This window comes from Pecten maximus, chromosome 16 (genome assembly GCF_902652985.1).
Source record: "Pecten maximus chromosome 16, xPecMax1.1, whole genome shotgun sequence".
NCBI lineage: Eukaryota > Metazoa > Mollusca > Bivalvia > Pectinida > Pectinidae > Pecten > Pecten maximus.
In genome coordinates this window covers 20625334-20650643 of record NC_047030.1, presented here as the reverse complement: position 1 = coordinate 20650643, position 25310 = coordinate 20625334, and the positions used below count along the sequence as shown (strand labels likewise).

At 35.4% G+C, this 25310-nt stretch overlaps 1 protein-coding gene across 1 annotated transcript; it reads left to right on the top strand.

The window, feature by feature from the left end:
- Positions 1–1753: 1753 nt before the first annotated feature.
- LOC117314724 (endoglucanase E-4-like) lies at positions 1754–24430 on the top strand. The gene is made up of 12 exons (XM_033868814.1): positions 1754–1928; positions 2450–2651; positions 5841–6087; positions 6245–6415; positions 7272–7459; positions 7984–8143; positions 8537–8648; positions 9965–10115; positions 11401–11545; positions 12011–12182; positions 23347–23537; positions 24226–24430. Exons 2-12 carry the CDS (start codon positions 2466–2468, stop codon positions 24306–24308), a joined length of 1806 nt encoding a protein of 601 aa, XP_033724705.1. The 5' UTR covers positions 1754–1928; positions 2450–2465; the 3' UTR covers positions 24309–24430.
- The last annotated feature ends 880 nt before the right edge of the window (positions 24431–25310 follow it).

Below are 25310 nucleotides of genomic sequence, written 5' to 3'. Positions count from 1 at the left end.
TTGCCGACTTAAGACTTAAATATGTTGACATTTTTCTCAGAAGATGTCGATATCATAAAAAAATATGCCGACATAAACTGAAAATATGTCAACTTATTAGTTTACTTACCGAGATAATATTGACGTGATAATTATCTAGGAAGTCGATGGCAGAAATATGCCACCGTACGATATAAAGCCAAGTTTCCGACTTCCTTGATAATTATCAAGGTGTTAATATCTCGGCAATTAAGCTAATAAGTCGACATATTTTTCGAATTAGGTATACATATTTGTTTATGATGTTGAGATCTTCTCGGAAATATGTCGGCAACTCGATGGCAGAAATATGCCACCATAGATTTATAAGACTTGCTTGGTTCTGTTTATTCGGAACGACAACCAGTAAAAATCATAGGTGATCTAAATGTTAAAATTAAAGGTCATCGGCACGAATAAAAAAAAAATACTATGCAATAATAACATATCCCTTACACTAATATCACTGTACACCTATCTTATCCCAGAGTCTAAAATAACATCTTATACCCAATTAACTGATATCATATCGGAACATGAATGTCATCCACATCTTATAAGGATTCCCGTGTAAAGAAACCTAAGGTATCGTCTTAGGTGACATAAACGTAAAACAGGAACACAATCAAGTAAAAAACAAGATGCTAACTAGAAAAGCAGACCAGATATTCGTTTGATAAGTTAGCTAACTTGTAAATACTTTGAACTAAATTGTTACTGAGTGAAAGTGTATACATCTAATTCAACACCACCTTTTCTGAACTGATTGCTTTAAACATTGCGCTTTTATAAGGTTCTTTAAAATATTGATGGCTAATTATAAATAACCGTATTTACTATCAGAATTTCTAAAATATTGGCTCAGAAATAAGTATGTGTATACTTACAGCACCCCCCCCCCCCACCCCCCCCCCTAACTGGGTGAACATTTGAAGACAATTGTAACAGCCCGTTTTAATGTGCCTTTGAGACTCTCGCTCAGACATTACCTATTTACCTATTATGTTCTGTTTATTGTGTAACGCTTGAAGATTTTTTTTTAATTAGATATTGCACTATTCAATTTCTGTATACGAGTTCTATTTAGAGCTCAACAAAGACTGTGTTTCATTTTCTTGTACAACAGCCATATACTATACGAAGCATTCCCACAACAAAAACAACCCACGTTTTCTCCATACACCAAATTTAATTGGACTCAAATATCAGGTATGTCTCAGATTGCTGTTAGGAAACATTTAGCTATATATGTATACCCATTATATATTGCCGTGAGCTAAATTTGGTTTTAAAGGAGGATACCGGTTAGTGATAAGAATATAGGTGTATCGTTATAACTGGGGCATATCGTGTGATATGGTGCAAATCATCGTAGTATGACATGACTGGCTGTCTTGTAGTCAGTAGGTAACATTACATGACATACATTTGCATGATAACTGTTTTCAATGAATCATAACAGACCTACTTTTCCAAAGTAGCTGGTAAGTTTGTAAGGATATACATTTACATTATTTTTTTCATAGTTGGCCTAGTTTCGTTACTATTGTCTAAATATTATTCTTCGTCGTTTTTTTTAATACAGGTACACATTTATTTTACTTAACTCGAATAGACTATGAAGCATAAGTTTCCTAACATATTTAGTCATTTATAATATCTTTGTTGGTACACTTTAGTAAAACTTATGTAATGATTCATTTAAATTAGGTTGTCGACAATATCTTGTCCATGACCGCCTTATCGGGAAATATGTCAATGCCAAACTGTAGTGTACAATGTTACAATAGCCAGCATTACTATCATGTAATGTTCAGATAAAGGCTAGCAGAAGAAATAGTGGACGTGAACTGCCGTCCAGTGTATTTTGTATAGACCAAGATTGTCCACTCCGTCCTCTTTCTGTGGGGGTAAGTAGAACTCTGAACAGTGATGATAAGTCACCCGGTTCTACATTATAAAGTTAGATCACAATGAATATTGAAGCCCATTATTTTGTGAATGCTTCCGACAGGCTATTGTCCCAAACAGTTATTGAATGTTCATGTGTCCTTATGTTAAGAGACCAATTTACAATATTCGAATACTAATCGTGTTTCTACCAGAGAAATATATAAAGGCAAACAAATAAATACAATAATACACATACGAAATAAATCAACTGTGTGCATGCATCATACGAAATTGTTTTTGTTTAGAAATAAAAATCGTTAATAATGAATTTCTTCGAACAAATGAATACGCAACGTCAATGGTCGTATTGTGACGAAACGTGTTTTTCATAGAGGTATGGAAAGAAAACTCAACCAATCGGTAAGCTGCATTCTGCATACAAACAATGGACAATTAATTATAGTAAAATTAATGTCATAAGAAAATATTGTAATTACCGGAAGTCTATTAAATTAATGTTTCCTGTCATCCGTTACAGTCACACAACCAGTAAAATGTTGGCCCCTATCTTGGTGACCCTGATATTTACATTAAATCCAAACGTTGCTTTGGGAGACCAGTTACAGATCAACAATGCATGGAGTGGTGGTTTCCATGGCAGTTTCACGGTCCACGCAGATCATCCAATCATTGGCTGGACAGCTCACCTGTCCTTTAGTAAAGCGGTACAGAGCCTTCAGGTACGTCTACATGATCCTAAGGTCAAGGTCATTCCTTTAAAAAACATTTTCTTCCTTAATGGATATTCTTTGATGTCTTTTGTTTTTTTCATGTATTTGATACTATTTTAAGGTGTAATGACTGTAACTTCATGTTTTAGAATTTAAAGTTTTTGTGCTTTAAAATAACCAATTCACGTAAATAACATTAGGCCATGACAAATAATTTTCAATGAGAGCTGCAATGCCTCTGAACCCTTTTTCTTCCTTGTCAATGAACTCTTAAATGATTTATCTTTTTCAATATATATTTCCATGATGGTACTAAAAACTAAGCCCGCCATCGTTAGTGGTGATAAATCTTTTCGAATCGTATAAAATGTCAAAACGGCACAACTCTCCTGTTTCGCATCATTTGTTATGGATGTTATTTGAAAAGCATATCACCAATTACATATTTTCCTTAGTCGAATTGATGGCATCATGGCGTCTCTGTATAAGATAATAGCGGAGCTCTTGAACTGGACGTGAGTGGGCTATATTTGTTTACAACACAATCCTCATCAAGTCTCATTTTGCCATAATTGATAGTCAGTCTATTAAAACAATGCTTACAGCTTAGTAGGAAACAATACATTGTGTATCATCTGGAGGTCTGCTTAATAGGGATGCAGAGGCGGGGAAGCAGAAAAAGGATATCTGTAATATAATTGATCGGACCAATATATCACACGTCCTTAAGTACAATGACGACATTCCGCACATTAATGTGTAGACGTAATTCCCCCGAAATGCATATATATATTGCAAACCTAATCTATCTTCCTTAAACTCCATTATCTTAAGTAAAAGATTTATAAAATTTACCGTGCAGGACACAGATATTACCACAAAGAAACCCAAAGCGGAGGTTAATGTGAGCATATATGTTAAATCCATAGAAATCTTATATAAGAGAGATAGCTGTCCTTTTAATGACAGTTTTTGATGTTTTAAATGAAAAACAAAATACAATACGAGAGACATAAAAACTTAGACAGAAGAAAACGTGTAATGATTATGACTGTATATAATGACAAAATATGATGTGTTTTGTAGAAATTAAACTATAAAACAATTCAGGTAATTGGGGGCGGTGGAATATAATTTGAAAACAACACACGTGAATGTATTGTTTTACGACCTTTAGGTCGACTCTTCTCATTTTTCTTCAAGATTACGGCATCCAGACGATCCAAGCATACAATGTTGTTATGAACTACAATGCTATCTTTGACAGTTTTTTTGTAAATGATACCTCTTTAAACATACACTGCAGATTGTTTATTTCTTTTGTGTTCGACATCCAATCATCAATCATCATTCTTAATCCCCCCCCCCCCCCCCTTTACGGAGATAAATGTTACACGAAAACTGTCAAGATGATTTACTACACTGAAAAAGAGTTTCAAACACATTAACAGATTAATTAGGAAATTGAGATTTTGTGAGGACAGTTTGTATAAAGATTACAAATTCGACACAAGCGACGCGAGTTTTGAATAACTAGTCTATCAGAGGAGAGTTATCAGTCTTTATTAATTTCCTCCAGATTGGAGATAAATTCGTGTGTAGTTTTATCAGAGGGAGAGAGAAAAAAAGAAATACACAGTGCGTCTGGTTACATGTAATCACATATTAGCAGTTCTCGTATAGACACGAGATGATTTACAGAGAAAAGCTGCCCATTTTACATCTTGGGATATCGCTGGCCAATGCGGAGTCTTCTCTTCGTTTCACGCGTTTTTAAGTGTCTCCAAATTTGTCACGGTATTAAAGTTTAATCTACACATCGATTCAATCTTATTGGTTTTGGTTGTCTGGCGGACAAATTGCTCCAAAGAAATTCTTAATCAAATAGTTTTTTGTATGGACGTTGAATATAATTATTGACTGATATTAGACAAGCCGGCGGCCAATAAAAATACTCCTTTACGAATTATATCGATACAGTTTCCATTTTCAGACCAGGTGTGCTGAGAGAATAAGTGTCTTCGGTTTCATCGCCAACACTCACCATAAAAATCTAGGTTAAATCTGGGTCAAGGCACCGAGGCCCTAAATGATGTATTCAAAAACAGAACTTCATGAATTTCGTCCAGGTTTTATCCCGTAAAGTTTTTTTAAACGTTCAAAAATACAGTTACAACAAACAGTCCCTCACCTGAATAAGCCTATTCTAACATAAACCTGAATTTCAAAGTCCTTAATGCTTTCTGCTATATTGGTCGTGTTCTGTAGGGTTTGATATAGGTTGGTGCGTCAAGACATTAATAACAACTGTTTCATTCAATCAAAGGTCAAACTACAACATACATTTGTAAATTGAAATCATATATCATTACTTCGATATCGCTTTAAATCCACTATCAGTTCTTAATGATGGCTCCATAAGTTAAGTGTGTTTTGTATGGAAATATTAATGTTACTATCAGCTCTGGCTGAATCTGTAGGCACGTAACAACTTATAGAACTCGAACTACATGTATAATCTTTCCCGTGGGTACTCTACAATAATATTTGATTTCATTCCTCAATGGGCGTCGAATATCAGATTACCCAATATCCGAAACACTCCAACATTGGTGGCATCCTCCAGCGAATAGCGTGTTCGTGTGGAACTGGTTATCTGAACTCATAACATTTCTCCTGGCGGATAATCAGCAATCTGTTGTGTACAATCAATGTCATTTTACTCAAATCTAAATAAATTTCCACATGCGATTGAACGGTGTTCGATTATACAATTTTTTAATTTGCATTTGTCAAATTAACTCACTAATAATTCATTTGATGCGTCATTCGTTGACAAAATCTATACAGTTCTGTATGAATTGTAGCTCCATTTTTCGCCGTTTAACCCGTATCTAGAAAATGTCAAAGTCACATTTTTCCCCCTTTTTGATGAAGGAAGTTAAGGAAAAAAGCTAACATAAAAGTATAGCATACACCTATATTATACTTTCATATGTGTTTCCTAAAACTGTATTTCGGTCTGCAATACCGTTCATATACTAACTATGCCTTAATACTTTCGTAACTTTTATGTTAAACATTGCATTACTTCCATCTATCTATGAATTTCAGGTTTATACAATAAAGGACAATATGACTGTTGAATATATCTCTGTATTTTTTATTAATTGTTTTTTTCATTTATTTTGCTTTTAGATTTTCAAAGCAATAGTCTTATCGTCGAGCAACGATAATCGTGACTATGTCGTTCAGAATGTTCGATGGGACGGAAATATTACAGCACACGGTTCCCTGACTGTGGACTTCACCGGCATAATTGTGGGTGATCAGCCACCGACCGGAACCGTCACGATAACGGAAGTAACATTGGGAGGAAGTCACGTGACAACTCAAGCTACAATAACACCCACAACACAGCACTCCTCTAACCAGAGTGTACACGGTTTGTCTCTCGTCATAATATCTGCATTTAACCTATAAAAAATACACACAGAAATCTCTGTAAATATGAATATCGGCATGTACTATATGCTAATATTATAATTTTCTTCTCGAACACAAGGTATCAACTACATCACGCGTTACATCCTGTTTTTCAGCCCTCAATACGAAATACGATTACGCAGAAGCGATGCGTTTGTCCATACTATTTTATGCTGCGCAAAGATCTGGCAAACTTCCGGCTAATAACCCCATCCCTTGGAGAGGTGACTCCGCACTCCAAGATGGACATGATGTACACACGGATCTAACTGGTGGATGGTATGATGGTGAGCTTATCATACTATCCATTAGAGGATTTAAGTTTTGCTTGCTCCATGTATGTTGGCATCGAGTATATTTGTTTATCTTCGCTGATGTGTCCTCTGTATAATTGATTTAACTGAACTTAAAAAAGATTATGTTATTGTTAAAATATCGCGGTATCACACTAGTTCACAATCCTTTATAACAATAGTTACTCGGTATTACATCACTCTGTCAATGCTACAGATGCTGACCAAGATTTTACTTCCCGGTCTTCAGGGCTTTTACATGCGCATGCATTGATATTACGTGTGATGAGCGATAATGATGCGAAATTGTTTCAATACTAATTCATCAGAATTTATAGATCAGTTGCGATCTCAGGAAGGATGAATCCCTGATAATTGATTAAGTATCAAGACGTGTTATTACTTTAGAGCAATTTTAAACTTCCTTCTACGTTTGTCTGTTGAGGTTTATATAGTTGCTAAAAAATGACCACAACTGCTGTCATTTCTGAGAAAAGCTCCAATCACTTCTGACGTCCTTGTTCGAGTGATGTTTTTAATCGTTGATTTTTGTACTTAGATTTTTTATAACAACATAAAACTTATCATATGGATTTATTGATAAATGTAAAAAAAATTTATGAAGAACACTCTTGTCATTTTATTCTGTGAATATTACCATGATTTCCATAAGATGTGGACAAAGAAAATGAGCCGTTATAAATTGAATTTACAGCCATAACTCTATGAAGTACACACATTGCAGTAACACATATGACCTTGTATAGGAGCATCAACATACTATCCCCTACTATGGTTTCTGATTTAAGAATGATTTTACTTTTAATGTCCTGTATTCTTCATTTTCTAGCTGGCGACCTGATTAAGTTTAATTTCCCGATGGCGTCCACCACCACTCTACTGGTGTGGGGTCTCATCCGATGGCCGGACGCCTACCAGGCCGCCGGACAACTGGACAATATGTATGACAGCGTCAAATGGCCACTAGATTACTTCCTCAAGTGTTGGAAGCCAAATACCAACACGTTGTACGTACAGGTACGTCCTTTTCCTAAAGTAAAAACTCGTTTAAGTTAAGAATCGAATTAAACCGTCAACAAAAGTAACAGAGTCCACGGTTGGTCTTTGTATGCATTACATGAAAGAAAACGCTGTAAACATTGTTATTCTTAAGGGAGATTGATGAATGTTGCTGTAAGTTTTTTATTTCTAAAAATTTAATTCATGTAGGAGAAGTTGCGCGATATATGTTTATAGTTCAAAACCCTATATGCACTTCCTGTTTGTGTATGCACTTCCTGTGTGTATGCAATTCCTGTGTGGGTGCAATCATGTGTGTGTATGCGCTTCCTGTGTGTGTGTATGTAATCCCTGTGTGTATATGCATTTCCTGTGTGTATGTACTTCGTTTGTGTTTGTTCACCACCAAAATCTGACACTTCCATATACGACTGTGTATTACGGATATTTATCTTCATATCTACATGTATTTCCCAGTATATGCTTGCAACCCCTAGTTGTGATAAGAACTGTATGATACCCCGTATGTATATCCTTGTAAGTGTGGTAATGGACTGGCAGGACATGATTACTGGGGCAGGCCGGAAGACATGAATCCAAACAGACCGACGTACAAAGTCAATGCGCATCATCCCGGAAGTGATGTAGCTGGCGAGACAGCGGCTGCAATGGCGGCGGGATCGATTGCATTCCAAGCAAAAGGTAGAACTGGATCTGTCAAGGTCATATCAAATTAAGGTTGTTTGATTCCTAATATAATCAGAAAGAGGGTCTTAATTCTGTGTTCATTTCCATTTCTATATGATTGCAAACACTTCAGAATCGTGAAACGATAGCCAAAATATAACATAATTGAGTCATTTGGTGTGCAAATTCAATTGGTTGCAGTCGATATTTTTTATAAAAACGATTGCAATTTTAGTTTGCGCAGCATCATTTGTATTTTGATTTGCCGACCACTAAATTCCTCGAGCATGTTTATTGACTTCAAAGTATTTCTCCGATGCACGATATACAACACGAATCATCAATAAATTAGTTACAAATTTGTTATGTTGTGAGAATAGGCTTGTTAACGGGAACTCCTGTTTGTAGACACTGCCTACTCCAGGGAGCTGCTGACAGCCAGTCAATCCCTGTACTCATTCGCCAAGGCTCACAAGGGGAAGTACTCCGACAGTGTCCCGGATGCCGACGACTTTTATGCGTACGTTTTAATAGATTCTATAAGATAAAAGCGTGAAAAGTGTCAGTTTCACGGATGTTATTCATTGAAAATAATGTAGGAATTAGTTTATCAATGTCACAAAAACCTTTTTTTTGTATCATGTTTAAAATCAAATTTAATTTTATTGTTATAATTGTTACCGTAACGAACATCAAACAACCGAACCGCAAGGTATCCGACTATACTTTTAGTCCAAATTAATTTTATCGAGAGTAAATGTGCAGAGTAGAAAAAAAAAGATATAGCAAACTACGTCATTTCCGGTACTAGTTAAACAACACTTACGTTTTTATCCTACTTTATATTAAATTAGGAGTCAAAATTGTACATGAGACGACGCGGTAATACGGGGCCTATTAGGATACAGTGTAATGTGAAACGCAGTTAATACGGGATCTATTGGGATACAGTGGCATATGTGACGACGCGGTAAATACGGGTCCTATTAGGATACAGACGACGTTGTAAATTGAGAGGGTGTGAGGAACCTGTTAGAGGTTTTGTTTAAAAAACCCACTAGAGATTAAGTTGCATGCGTCATAGAGACAAATATATAAACAAAAACATACTAATTAGAATCGGTCTCTCTATAAATCCGGGATTAACCGACAAGTAAACAAGGAAGTCATGAGGCGAATAATAATTCAAAATATAAGTTTACTTTTTCTGTAATCGAATTAAGGAGGTGACTACCCTGGGGTGTGTTAATGTAGCACATATATCTAATTTCTAAAATTATTTTTCCTTACATCATGAATAATGACATGGAGATAGATACAAAATACAGGTAAAAAGTAGACCAGGGAATTAATGTTTTCTGTATTTATACATCGGCACCAGACCGTCGAATAACATTGTGTCTGTCATATAGTCATTGTATCCATGAGGTGTCGTAAGGAATTGATCGACATTACATATAAACTGATAAACATGATGAAATATGTTCACGGTATACTCAATGGAAATTATATTAGGATATTAAACAGTGATATATGTGTCTGATTGTCAAAAAAGTACTTCCTGTTTCATGCCAATGACCTAAACCATCCAACTAATTTAAATGTTGTTGCCGTTTATGACTTTGCACTTGACATCTGAAGATTAGACGACATTATGGCGACTTTTTATGAAATGAAGGGTGTGGAGAACTCAATTATTTCTTTATTTTTTTAAAGGGGGTTTCATATCGCAGCTAGCATTTCAAACGATAAATGATCTGTAAAATTCAATGTTCAGATATTCCAGATGATAAATCATTAACGTATAATATTTTTACCAATCCTTTCGTGTCACAGATCCAGTGGTTATGAGGATGAGCTGTGTACTGCGGCGGCGTGGCTCTACAAGGCCACCAATGAGACACACTATCTGGCCGACGCTAAACAGTTCTACGACTCGGATACAGCGTATGGTCTCTCCTGGGACGATAAGCAAATATCATGTCAAGTAGGTAGCATCTCCCTTAATCACCCAAATACCACACAAAATAATTGTTTCCGGGTCCATTACGCAACAAACAATGAAAACATATCAAGCATAGCAATCACTCACATCGTTATCCAATCATCATGATTAAGATTAATTACCTGTATGTAATTTTTCGTCTCTTAGCCTCCATCAAACATGTATTTAAAAAGCGGGCTGTTTACGGCTCAGAACACACCGACAAGACAAAATAACCGTATAAAGTGTGCTTTCGATCTCCATAGATACGGCAACCCCAAATATGGAAATGAAGTTATAATTAAAAAGCGTAACTGTATATGGTCAGTTTTTAGGGAACGACCGTCATAGTAAATAGAAAAATTGAAAAAATACTTTGTTGTTTCTTTTTCACTGAAATAATCATATTTAAGAAGATATTGACAATTATTTCCTCCAATGCATCATTATCGATAATTGCTACTTTCCGATTGTCAGCATAAAAAAAAATACATTTTCTTGCTAAATATTAAGTTTCACAATTTTCTATTAGACATTGGTTAGTTTTCAATAAAAGCGGGTGATGTTTCAGTGAGGAAACATCGCTAGATCATACGCCTTATAAGGAAAGCAAATCGACCCCTATTTGACGAGGTTGATAGCGACATTCAATTTCAGTGTTATGTAAGATGACGTTACTCAACAAATTGATCAAATCTTGGCAATTTTATTTCATTATATTTCATAATCAATTCTTAATTATAGAGTATTATTTATAAATTTCATATTACATCCTATAAAGATAATCTAAGTATTATTTATACGGTAGAACAGTTTTACGGACTAACAAGTATTATATTGATGAGCGGACCATTAGCTACGTCACTGGTGCTTACCATGTTAAATTGCACTTATATATTAACTTTCTTTTACAAAAGGCAGGAAATTGATGATGGCGTGTTGGTGCTGAGACACGCCACCGCCTTTTGAAGTATAATGCTCCCATTACTTACTTCTACTAACGACGCCTGGTGCAAACAGCTGGTACCCGGCACGTGTATAATGTCTGCATAGTGAATGCAAGATGCTTTAAATTGTTTTGTGGTCATATTTGTCTCCGCCAAAGTTCAAAAGAGCTAATGTTTCCTGTTAAATCAAGCAAAAACAAAAACAAAACAAAAACCGAAATGTCTTTCATTAGACCATATTCGATATGTAATGTACTGTTTCTATGGGTTTAACCTTCGATCGGTTGATCAGTTGCTATTGCTACTTGCTACACTATATACATTATGTCATCATTACGTAGATCCTACTGTGGGAGCTTACCGGTGAAACCCAATACAAGACCAGCGTGAAACACTTCCTTCACAGTTACATGCCAGGCGGGAGTGTCCCCTACACTCCCTGTGGTCTTGTCTTCAGGGCAAAGTGGGGCTCTTTAGCATTTGCAGGTAAAAGACCATTTTCTATCCTAATACGGCAATTGGTATTGGAAATGTTCCATGACACTATAAATGTGTTATGGCTACGCTAGTGATATTGCCCCTCGATAGCAATATATATTCCTCAGGGTAATTTGAATCATTTCAAAATGTTTGAGCGTATGGGCTATATACACGACTTAATATATTTCAAACTAAAAACTGTTTTATAACGGGAAAGGTTTATAAATCAATAGCAGTTTCTTGACATTTGAAACTGATCTTCTGGCAGGTTTTTCTGAGTTGTTAACAACAGCCCATAATACTGCGCAAATGACTCTGTAAATACCAACAGCGAACTTTATGACCACCTGCTACACATTTGATAAACATTTGAATTCAGAGTTTCCAAGCGAGTTAATGCCAGGCCGATATTGTTTACGTTTTACGTTTAAATCTTGTATTCCCTTGATAACTTGGGTATGTTTACGTCAGCAAATGCCGCCTTTGTGGCCCTGATGGCTGCCGAAGATGGGATCGGTGGGGACAACTACAAGACATGGGCCCTGTCTCAGATAGACTACGCCCTCGGAGAAAACAATCATAACTTCAGCTACGAGATCGGCTTCGGATCACATTACCCTGTTAAACCTCACCACGTGGGAAGGTATGTGCATTAATCAACGCCTACATATAAAACAATTCGGTAACACATCCGATTCATTACAGTGTCACAATGTTAATGACAAAAATGTTTCAGAAATTGGGAAACATACTTAAAGTCTACCTTGAATGATTTCGGATATTTTAACTGTGAATTCGTAAGCTTTCACATCAGAAGATATCGAAAACTGTATCTTAAAGTCGTCTTCCCTTATAAAAGGAACGCAAGTCGTCAAAATTGCCTATTTTACACGCCCGTCAATAGCCAATCAGCACAGGGACTGGTCGTCACTATACATTGTAGATAGATTCCGAGCTGACACGTCACAAGTGTGAACGCCAGTATAGCGAGAATAGGGCTAACGCCATTATAAACACATTTTCTGTTATTTTAGTATAAATACAGGTAGTTGACAATAACTGAAGTTGTTTGGTGTTAACAGATTTACCGTGAATACTTTCAGCACTTTTGTGAAATGATTGACATGATTTATGACCTGCTGTTCCTACTCATCTGCTCAGATTGTGATTACACATCGCTTGTTGGAGAGCAATATTGTCGGAGATAGAAAAGGCTGGTCAGGATACCTATAGTTTACTGTCTATGATTAACACATTATCTCGACTAGGTCTAGATTACGCCCGAGATGTGTCATCTGATAGTCCAGATGTCTGGGACAATTTATTATTCTTAAATGATTACATTTGTGAGTCGCCAATAAATAGTTATTATTTGTCTCTTTGTTGTAACGCAGCGTCAAGTAATTTCCCGATCATCAATCCATTATTTCGGACGAAAATACTAATCAAACAACCAAGCTCTTAAGTATATCATATAGTTAAATGCCTTATCAAAATATAGTGATATCACACTGTATTACACGATGATATTTGATTCATTTTTCACCTGTTTCGTTTGTTTATATACAATATGGCGGATTCACACACTTGTGACGTCACGATTAGATATACCATATAGGACGAGTGAATTTTTTGCACAGGTGTAAATTCCACGAAATCGCTCATATACCAAAAGCATTCAGGGAAGATTTTAATTTTAAGGCTAGATAAGGCATAGAACGATAAGACAGCAACTTGTACTCTTCCTGGTCATACTACCTCTCTCTTTGATGCTGATTAGCATATATAATACACAATATTTAAAAAGGTTGATAGAAGTTAAATTAAAATCAAATTAATGGTCTCGTATTGGTTTAACTATTACAATTGTCTCCAATCTGTTGATTTCATTTCCCCTATATACACACGTATAATGATAAGAAATGTTATAACAGAGATACCCTCTGGGCATGGCAACAAATGTTAAAATGAACGAGAATTGACACATTTTTAATGACAGGTAAAATTGTCTTTGGACATATTATTGCATTTGAAATACGGTCTCCAACGAATCAAATACAAAGTTTGTTTTGACTGGATTCCGATCGTGTCTAAAACGCTTGTTTTGATTGGATGCCGATCGAAAACTGCGATATAATTGACACAATCGTGAAACCTGGTCCAGGTTCGAACCAAGGAAACAACAAAACAATGTTGTTGTAGCCTAATCACATCAGCATGCTGCATTTCATCTTGGCCCAGTTTCTCAGCGGGTGATTGGACTAATCGCAGTTTAACAGCAATTTTTAAACCCCGATAAAATCGTTTTTGGTAAAAATAACTTGACAACATTATATTAAATTATAACACTCGCCAGTCTCTTGCTACCTGTTTTAGGAATACACAATCACAGGTTTTGAAGTAAAGAAAAATGAGTATTTCACTAACCAAGATATTAAGCTAATCACCTTTTTGAACAAATGGGCATTGGACAAGTTGACCTCGTATTGTCGTATAATATATCAGCATTACTTAGCTTGTCACTAGTGTAGTTTTGATCAGCCTCGAGTGTATACAAACGTGGAGTTGCAAGAGTTTGACTGATATAACTCATTCTCTTTGAAAAAGGACCATCTAGAAAAACTGGCTGGGCCATTACCATAGGCGTATATCTATGTAGGATTACAAGTATTGTTAAACCTAATGATCTGTTTGGTAAATGAATGTGGCTGTAGTCTAGGCCCAGTACAGTTTTGCTTGGTGCCATATGATTAATTTATTTCAAGCTGACAAGTAAGATAACTGGATTCCATAGGGACTTGTCACGGGGCCTGTAAAGGTCACACATTGGGATTAATGGTTTGAAATCGTGCAATGACATCCTACAGGTTGTTACGAAGTTATTACGAATTTTTAAAAGGACAATGCTTTGTAGCAGACAAATCTGAAATACGATGCAGTTTATAATGCGAGTAAGTAAAAACTACCATCAGTGGTTTGAGATGCCGACATTACGTCATTCTAAATCATGTTCGAAGAATTCTAAACATTATTTGGTGTGAAAACAACACAAGAATACCGACAAAATAACGAGACAATAATGTAATTTAAAAATCAATTAACCGAGAGCAAAATATAGACAGGTATATACCAGTCGATATTTGTCTCGGAAATCGTGATATGGGAACAAGCCCTTATTAAGGAACATGTAATTACCGTAGGTAGAGGATGCAAGAATACTTCTATACATAATTTGAAACTTAACAATTGGGAAATTGAAATCGTCACGCTTATGATAAAGCTTAATTGCAAGCTGCCTCTGGTGGTTACATTGTAAGTTAAGATCGAAGTAGCGGATGTTATTGAAGAGTCTATGTCCTTGATTTCAAGCTCTAGAGGGTATTTTCGATCGACATGGTTGATTTGTTATTTGAGGATACCATATTATCAATACGCCTATAGCTGAATTGGAAGTATTTTGGAAGGCCTCCTATACCTGTTCTGATAAGCGCTTCAATATGACAATGCTCTCGAAAATCTTCACCTATCTTCTATGATGTAATTTTTTAACAGTTTCTTAAAGACAGCTTAAAGCCTTCACACATTCAGCAAATTTCATAGCGAGTAAGTATGAAAGAATGTCAGAATAACATTCTAAAGGTCAATGAAAAGGTCATTAGAGCAAATAAATGGTATAAGTTGAAATGGGTATTAAACGGAAAAACATCAAACAAAAAAAATACAGTTTAGTTGAAAAATGTCATGGTAAACTCATGTATATAGTTTAAATATACAAATAATAAACTTTGTTTTTGTTTGTATCAATGCTCCATATTATATTCGGCTAATAAGATATATGAAAATATCTTTAAAAAAGTTGAAATTTATCAATAGGGTATATACACTTAATTGGAAATATACAATTCGACCTCTCTTTTATGAGTTTTCACGAAGTTTTTTTTCTGTAATACACTCTGCACTGTCGTATATCTTAGCATGATTTGACACTTTGATATTTGTTCATATTGTTCCTTAAACGAGTACCACAGGTATAATTGCAATGTAGAGTAATTAATTTTGCACTCTGATTCCTGAAGCAATTAGCAAAAACTCCGTCATTTGAAGAGGTAATGAGTTGAAATAGAAATTTTGCTAGTTTTCAAAAGCATACATATATTCCTTTTTTGTTATTGTGATTTCCCTGTTGTATGGTTCCATTTGATTTTGTTTTCTGAAAACAAAAATAAGAACTTTAAAATATGCTGAACCATCAGTTTTATATTTCGCTTTGTCATTTACAATCAAACTAGCCATGTACTTGTACGTCATCGTTAGGGTGATAAATAGTGATTGAAGTTATTCAAATGAGAATACGTAATGATAAAAAATGTGCAGGGAATAGACGTTTGATTTTGAGGGGTTATGTGCGTGGTTGTTACAGCGGGAACGATTTCCCAAAACACCGCCTTGTCAAAATTCTGTGGTAGATGTAGGTATCGGGAATGGCATTTGTGTTGTCATTATTGATATCAATTTTCATCACGTGATTATCATTTAGGTTTCGTTAATGAGAACGGAAGTATTTTGGGTGTCGTTATGTCAGTATCATTCAGGAAGTTGCTATCAGGAATGATTTATTACGAATATGTTTATGAACGATGCCATTATTGGGCTCTTTTTTCTTGTTATTGATGGCATAATTACTGGGGATGAAAGCATTATTGCCGTTATCTCTCATAGGATGCAGAAATATCATTATTGGGATTGTTGTATTGTCCAGGATTAATAAAGTCAATTTTATGTAAGTATGTACACCTTTGGTGTCGGAACCGAGGCTTGCCGAGGTTCTGATACCAATATCTACACCCTCGGGTAGAATTTCCCTATCCCACATACCTAACATAGGATGGACTATTTTTCTAACACCTTCTTCGTGAAATACATGGGGAAATCGATCCAACATGGCGAAACTATATAGAAACTTTGTATCTTTTCTCGTTGACCGACAATTAAACCAATTACATATTTAGAAAGACGAGAAAAAAGTATATGAAATAAGCTGACAGGCAAAGTGTCAAGATAACTACAAATATAAAGTAATGTTTGTCAGATGCGATCGTTTTTCCGGAAACTGCCAACTGATGTTTGACATATTCCTCCGCCTATGCTTGCTTGCACAACAAAAAATATCTATTTTTCCACAGTAAAACATAAGTTCTCGACAAACAGTAACAATATGACTGAATTTATAGGTCAATGATCACAATTAATAATTTGTTCAAATGACACATAGAAAAAAATGATACTATGCATTTGTGAAAGTAATTATACATAAAAACAAACAGAAGGCTTTTCCAAGTGACGTCACACAGTTACAAAGTAGTCCCGGACCTGAGGTCACTCGGTGCACCTATGTGGAAAAGGGATATCCCACGTGGGTGTTCAACATGGGACAAGTGTATCTTTGTTAATAATGTTTATTGTATCATTTTTGAGGATTTAAGCATTGAGGACATTATTACAGAGGATGGGTGTATTGAGGGTAGTATGGATGATGCGATTATGTAGAATGTCATCATTTAGGATATGTATGTATTGAAGACATGATCGAGGATGGGATCATGGAGGTAGTCATCATTCAGGATGTGTATTGAGGTCAGTATCGTGGATGAGAGCATTGAAGGTGTCATGTCTAATGATGTTTTAGGATGCATATTATCAAAATTAACTTTTCAATGCATCGCATACTAGTTAGGTTACTTTGTACAAAACGTTCTGTAGAAAGAGATTATATGCCTGGAAGAACATTGCAGTACAAAATTAGGGATACGTTTTACAAAAATAGCATGCTTAAACGATCGTCTTTTTAGCAAAGAAAACCTGTCCGACTACATAGGTTTTCTCTGGCTACTCCTGTTTCAGTAACATCCCTCACACTTTACCACCATAAACAGGAAGCCAACGAGAAGATATACTACAGTTGTTAAGTGTACTAGGCTGTACATTTGTTCGTTGTTGCGAGGCATTACATATGTCACGAACTAAATAGTGATGGAATGGATAATGAACTAAATGGACATTGTTAAATTACATACTTGGGATTTTAATCTCGATGTTTAGATAACAAGGCAGTTACATGCTCAATGGAATGTCTTCATTACAGCAAAACAATGTGCATCGACGGTATCTAAGAGATAAATGGGACAATTAAACCCTACAGAAGTTAATTATCTTAATATGTAATTCACTATAATTTTTAATGCGTAGCCATTAGACATAGAACTACACCATGTTGACACTTAGTATTTAAACATATAATTGCTACAGGCTGGTTTCCAGTTCTCTGACTGGATAGAAAACGTTTGCAATAGGTGGAGATGCCTCAAAGAGGAACAAAAACTACCACAGACGAAACGGGGGCAGAACTTTATATTTTGAATAACATAACATTTTTTAAAGTAGTATAATAATATATCCTATTTACAAAATAATAATAATATAATATATATAAGTATATATTATAATGTAATAAAATATGATAAATCATTATATAATGAATACATGTATCAACAAAAGGAAATAACATAGCGCTATCATTCTCCTTCTCAGCTGTCCCTGTATCCCTTTTGGCGACATCACAAAAAATTAAAATCCGATACCTATGCCAGGGACATTACCCTAACTTAGGGTAGACGCGACCAAACACCAACCGATTGAGGACACACGAAAACTTAAAGAAAGCAAGTGTGAAAATATTCCATATTTTTTTTTATAAAAAATATCATATGTAGAATACGGTATGAAAACACATGCGAAACACCTAATACATCGTCAGTACAGGTATTGTATCGCCTAATGGAAATAGTAACCGGATATCTCTCCTTAAGCGTCGTTAACGGACCATTGACAGATAATGAAATTCCGCACCAATATAAAACAATAAATCATGTATGTGACGTCATCGGACCGAAACTCTCGTGACAAAATAGATACGGAACCAAGGTTTCCACTGAGTCTAATATATTGGAAACGGAAACAGCTATCAGGATGACGTAAACATGTTTATCTCTGAAATGCAAAACGATATATTAGTTAATATCACCGGGTTTCCTTATTTTGGAATCTGAGAGTTAAATATCCATAACATTCTGTTTTGAAAAGTGTCCGTTTTAAACCAGTATTGTATGTTTTAACAGAATTGTGAAACATTTTGAAGAAAGTATATTTACGCCAGGAAAGGCAATAATCGGCAAAAGTTCCGGTCTATCACAAAGAGACTTAACACGAACATACCGCAGCCTCCCAAAACACACATACGCACTCACCACACGCATGCATGTCGCACGTACGGGAGGCCGCCCTTGAATGACATTGGCTGTTAATAGGACGTTAAACAAATTAAACCAAACCAAACCAAAGCAATGGTAGATTACCGGGATGCCAATGAGTGTCTGCAATGATTGAAATCGACAGAGAATAACGAAATGAAAACCGAAGGGTAATTCAAAACCATATATCGACTACCCAGTAAGGCTAATCAGGAATATGATTTACCAGACTTTAAAATCCCGAAAATGTAATGAGTTCATCAAGCTTAAATGAATAATATGTTATAACTTGATGCTTTGGTCTTCCGATTTCCGATGTCATAGTAAAAAAAATTAAAAAATAAAAAAAAAAATTGAAAAAGGTACAAGGAAAATAAAATGTGTATATATGTGATGGCAACGCTTTTCTTGAAATTGGTGGCGATTGCTTCGTATATGAACCATACTTCACTATAAAATTTGTATGGAATGGTAACGAACGACTCTCTATAGGAAATGTTATCTTTCCTGTGTGATGAATTGAACACCTACCTAATCAACGTAAGTCTTTTTCGTGGAATTATTTGTCTTCCCAAGATTCATTAGTCTCTATTTATCTCTGTCGAATGAGAATCGTTTCTGAGATAAAGTCTATAGCTGCGTAATTTAAATGGAACAGTACCTGTATGTGGTTCACGCTATATCACCGCTGACTGTGTACACTTTGTCTCAGATGAAGGCATCCTGTCTCTGCTGCAATTATACGGACTATCGTTTATACTCAGAAGCAAGGATCGGTAAGATTGCAAATCAAACACCACCACCAAGAGCAATCTTTTAATCCAAGTAACAGCAGTACAGCATCAATCATTAATACACTTTGGAGCATGATTATACGATTCTCGACACAAACATAGAACAAGAAAGACAATCGTATCCATCGTTGTCAATGATAAAGTGACACGGGATATGTCTTTATGTAATACCTAGAACAACAGGAATTTGAAATTTGGCCTAAATGTTTGAATCATTCTTTGAGGAGCTTTGATCAAACTTCATACAATGATTAAGGACCATTACATCTCGGGTAATATATTTAATTTCAGGGTTTTTGAATCAAGGGCAAGGTCGCTGTTACTATCTATGTGGGGACCGATGGGGTACATGTATTGTTTTAGCAATACCCAATATACGTATATCAGTTTTTTTTTTAATAAATTGTGGTCGTTTTTATCGATTTTCGGTTTCAATGATAATTTCGTTTTCCTGTCTGTGCTTCTTTGTTTTTTTTATCTACAAGGTTATGATATTCAAATTCATCATGTTTCATTAGAAGTTTTCTTTTAAATTCTATAGAATGTCTATGATGATTAATATTGCAAATTATTATTACATTTCTTTCGGAAAGGATCGTTCGAAACATGGTATCACGTCTTTCATTTTTAATAAAATATAGATATTAACATTAAAAAAGGTTGTTTCTCAGATGATTGATTAGACTTAACCAGGTCACGTGATAGAATTATAAGCTGTACATAGTCACGGTGTGCTTCTCAGATGGAAATAACAAATGATATATTTGAATCTGGCTATTGTCCTTGTAAGCGAGACCCTAATTTACCGACACCTAGCACACTTACATTTCTGTGGACGATTTTTGTATCCAACTGGCAACATTCAGTTTAACAACAATGTGGCATAGCATCCCCGCCCGCTGTGTGCAGAGGTGGCATGGGTAATCGCTTTTTCGTCTGTTGTTTTTTGTACAGTGCCGCAAACATCTTTGTCTGTATATTCTCGTTGTGGGTCAAACATCATTCGTCGGATGTCTTTTCAGTCCTCGTGGTAGGGAATTGTCCCAATTTCCATTAACCATACAAAGCATACCAACCACACACCTCTGCAGTGACAAGTATAACATACGATCAAACTACGAACAGTGAGTAAAATACGTCTGTATGACGACTGGGCCGAAGGTTAGATAAGAATGATTTTGTTAAGCATGGCACAGCATCATCTTTCGAACAAATGCACAAGGATTTTTGACAGAAGAGGAAACATCTTTGACCAATGAAAGTCTAGAGGAGAACTGGGTTTTGACATTTTCCCACCCTTTGACAAAGTTGATTTCGGTGAAAAGATTGTTATTCCCATGGGACAGACTGTGCTCTTTTTGTCGAGGATGATTATATTGAGAAGCTTAACAGAGAGACCCACATACAACTGAGCTACATGATAAAAGCGATGATTTTAATTTGCCGATGGTTACTTTCTTATTTCTAGATAGTTACATCCCTGCTTCTTCTACCTGTGGTGTCTACCTATCCAAGTTGATTCTTATCAAAGGACTTGAGAGATGCTGTTTCATGAAAACAGTGGGGAATGTTTTTAATCGTAATTATCATTTGACATCTGGCCGTATTATCCTCGTTTTTTCATTGGTCCCCATGCTTATTTTTATTTATGCTCATATTTTGCCCACATTTTAAGGATTTTGATTTGAATTAATGTTTCGTTTTAGGGTCTGTTTTCTCTGTTTTTGCTACGGTGTAATTAATAATTCTGGTATTATAAATAAGGCACAAGATTGAAGCTCGGATAAACAAAATGAGTTCCTAAGCATACACAAACCAGAAAGCATTTGTATGAAAGGCCAAACGCTTTTATTTCCTAAAGGGTAAGCGCTTCATGTTCAACCAAAGATAATCACATTGTAAAGCCACATCAGGTATTCATAAGGAAACCTCAAAGCCAATATTTTTGATATCCTGAACCTAATAATTTATTTCGGTTCTTACTATTCAGAAGGTGCATTCAAATAGAAGTAAGTCAACACTCATCCTTTTCCGTTTTGATTTTTTTTTTCTAATTTTTCTAAATTCGATATTTCTGTTTTGATCAACGCAGTTCCCATTTAAAGCTAGATAATTACATTTTTATTTAGATAGTATGATTTTTTTATTAGACACAGCTACATGTGGCTATGACTGGAGGATAATATATTCTCGAATAGAAAACAGTATTGCTTGAGATTAAGGTCAGAAGCAAGTTATACGATGTGGCGTAATTTCTGTTGCTCCTGAAGTTTAGCTGATACTTCAGAATTGACTTGAATATATTTGATATTATGGAGATATGACACAAAAACCTGAGTGTACTGTCAATAAATCCTGCAGCGGTTAATGATGAGCGTACACTCCGGTTTTTCTGTGCTATAGATCAATAACATAAAATATATTAGAGTTAATTCTCATAATTTGATATTCTATACACAATCCCAATAAAAGGCTGATTTTATTGATGAACTCTTTTCCCTAAGAAATTATTACGCCGCTGTATCCGCCAATCAAAAACAACGTTACAAATGGCGACGTCATTTTTTTTACGTTATGCGCCGATAACAAATTTTAAATAAATGGAAATGCTTGTTTGTTACAAGCAAGATTGAATTATATTACTGTGACAGTTATCACAGTTCAATAACCAATGAAGAAACGAAGAACTATGATATTTTCAATTGAATTTGATGAAGTTGATGTACAGTTATAAAGATATCGCGAATATGAATATATAGTGCAAAATATAAATGGGTCTTCCTGACAATGCCTTAGAATTTTCCAAAGATGAAAATTTATTGCGTAATCGATCTGGATTATCACTAGACAAGCAGTAATCTAAATCTATTTATTGGAATATTCCATGTGGACTTCCTTCTGTATCCAACTCGATTACTTACATGACACATGCTTATACAATAAATCGAGACGTACACAACTCCTACATAACTCACAGATGTTTTGTTTGGTATTGTGCTAGTGTAATTTGGGTAGAAGTAAACATTATCCAATAAAACAACAATAATGATTTGTGAACGCTTTGAGACGACTTTATTGCTGTGATAAAGCGGTATATAAGGACTTAAATTATGATATTCTAACATCCCGGTATATGAATAATGTTTTAATGACTAAATATGTCTCCACAATGTCCCACTATGTTGGAATTAAGTGATGTGCGTTCTTGGAATTGATGGGATATCTGATAGAAGGAGTTCAATATAGCGCAGAACACATAAACCGTTTCGTCTTGATGTCACTTAGATTCTGGTCGTTATCTCGTCGCTTTGAATACGTGTACATGATTGAGCCGCGTTTTAGATGAAATATTATTGATAGGGTGATAACACATGTGTGTTTTCGTCAATTAGTGGTGGATTTTTATGTTTTTAAATCCTTTTTTTTTTTTATTTACGTTGGATTTGCCCAATTTTACAAACTATGTGAGAATACGACCTCCATATTTATCATACCCAACAATTAACATTATTCCAGGTAAATCATCCAGTGTTTAGCTTCTGAGAACATTTTCTTATCTTCTATTTTCTTGATATGTTTTATTTGCAGTTTTAACTCTGATGTGATTCATACATGGACGCATTCATGTTTCGTAACGTGTTCGGGGAATATAGAAATAGGAAATCTGGTGTTTTGAAAGTAATTAGTTTAAATGTGATTGTTGTAGTTCATGCCCAAGCCCTCCAGCTACATGTGACTGGGATGCCTTTGATTCACATGCGCAAAATCCGCACATCCTTTATGGCGCCCTAGTGGGTGGACCGGGTCGCCATGACGACTACACGGATGACCGAAAGGACTATGTCAAGAACGAAGTTGCATGTGATTATAACAGTGGATTTCAATCAGCATTAGCAGGTACTTCTATAAGTTTTCAGTTTCAACCCGAATCATTTATAATGTATTGAACAAGATCAATAGTCGGTGAATCCTTAATTTAACAAGTACATGCTTTTTGAGCATGTTTGATATGCATATAAGTAAGATATATTTTAATGGTTGCAGTTACTACCGTCATTGATAATAATAGAAATGCACCGGGTGCCTACAGAGTTATCTGCCGGTTTGCAGTTGTAGCAACTATTTTTGGAGAGCCATATAGTTTAAATATCTCATAATAATAGTCGACGCCAACGGTGAGCTGCTATACGCTGCTTCTCAAGACTTTGTTAATTGTTAAAAAACTATATTACGTTTATTTTACTTCCGGTTGCATATTGATCACTTTCTAGATAGCAACAAAAAGTACACACAATTTTGATTCTAAGCAATATCATATTTTGAAAAAAAAAATCGTGAATGTTTGCCTTAAATATCCCATCATGATAAAGTTTTTTTCGCGGCTGGCGATATCTGTACGTGACGGATAACGTAGAAATACTCGTTATAGAATCAGCCAGATTATCCCCTTTCTACGTGGCTACTTCACTTGACACTATCAATTGCAAACGATTGGGGTTCTATTTACGAGAGGAAATATCTGATGAAGAACATAATAAAATGAAATAAAACTATAAATGTCCACTGATTTACTTCCTGATTTCAGGGTTGGTGCACTTTGCGCTCCATCACGATCTGCCATCGGCCCCAACTCTTAGATGCAGCAATCATAAAAGACATCACCGTTGATAGGAAGGCTGTCACAGACCAGAGATAAAGCATCGCCAATCCACAACCTCTGTCATTTTGCTAGCACAATTAACTCATTATTTCACCAGAGGTCAGACAAAAATAAAGATTTCTCGTCTCGTTAGTAAAGATGGTCTGTTATCTGAGTTTTACAATGAGGATGATTGACGAGATAGAGCCAGTCGAATACGAGGCTGTATGATAACACTTCAACGTCTTTGTGGCGATAATTGACAAATACAAAGAGTATTTGATGATATACTAGTGTTAACATCATCTTAAACAGCTGATCACATTACTTAAATAGAAACCTATATCAAATAACTAGGTCTCCCTCTTCCACAGAACTAACATTAATTTGCTATAAACACCTCTTCACATGTCACTGCTACATGTTACATCAAATATGTTGATATTTAACGAACGAATCAATCATGTGAACTCTCCAGTAATATCTGTTATCAGGGAAAATCGAAATGGTTTTTCCATGGATAGTGATATAGAGATCACTTTGACAACTTGCAGCTCAAATTTGGCAGATTCACAACTTCTTGTGTAAAACAAAGAAATCATTAACATAGGAAAAGAGGAATTAACTGATCGTATATACATATATTCATATACAAATATATTTATTATTTATATAACGTGGACAGATCTACCTGGTAAACAATACAAGACATGAGACCATAGAATCGTCTTTAAGCGCACACTTACAATTCGGACATTTCATTACCTTAGAATACCGAGATACATTCATATTTGAGCTGAAGGGTGTATCTACCCCTATTACTCATGTTGTAATTAGAGTTTGTAGTAAACGAGTCAACGTAAGAGTACAGGCTGTTATATTTACGTTTGTCTGACAAACATGAATGTTACTGATTGCAGCAGAAAGATTTTGCAATAACATTTGCTATTTGCTCTGATAACACTTTGATTTTCTACACGATGAGACTAATGAACTCGATCACTTCTTTTCCCGATGAAGATTTTGCGTGA

Coding starts and splice junctions, on each gene's coding strand:
- LOC117314724 (XM_033868814.1), top strand. CDS start 2,466: ATGTTGGCCCCTATCTTGGTGACCCTGATATTTACATTAAATCCAAAC. Junction 7,460..7,983: donor CCAACACGTTGTACGTACAG/GTACGTCCTTTT, acceptor TATCCTTGTAAG/TGTGGTAATGGACTGGCAGG. Junction 10,116..11,400: donor ATAAGCAAATATCATGTCAA/GTAGGTAGCATC, acceptor ATCATTACGTAG/ATCCTACTGTGGGAGCTTAC.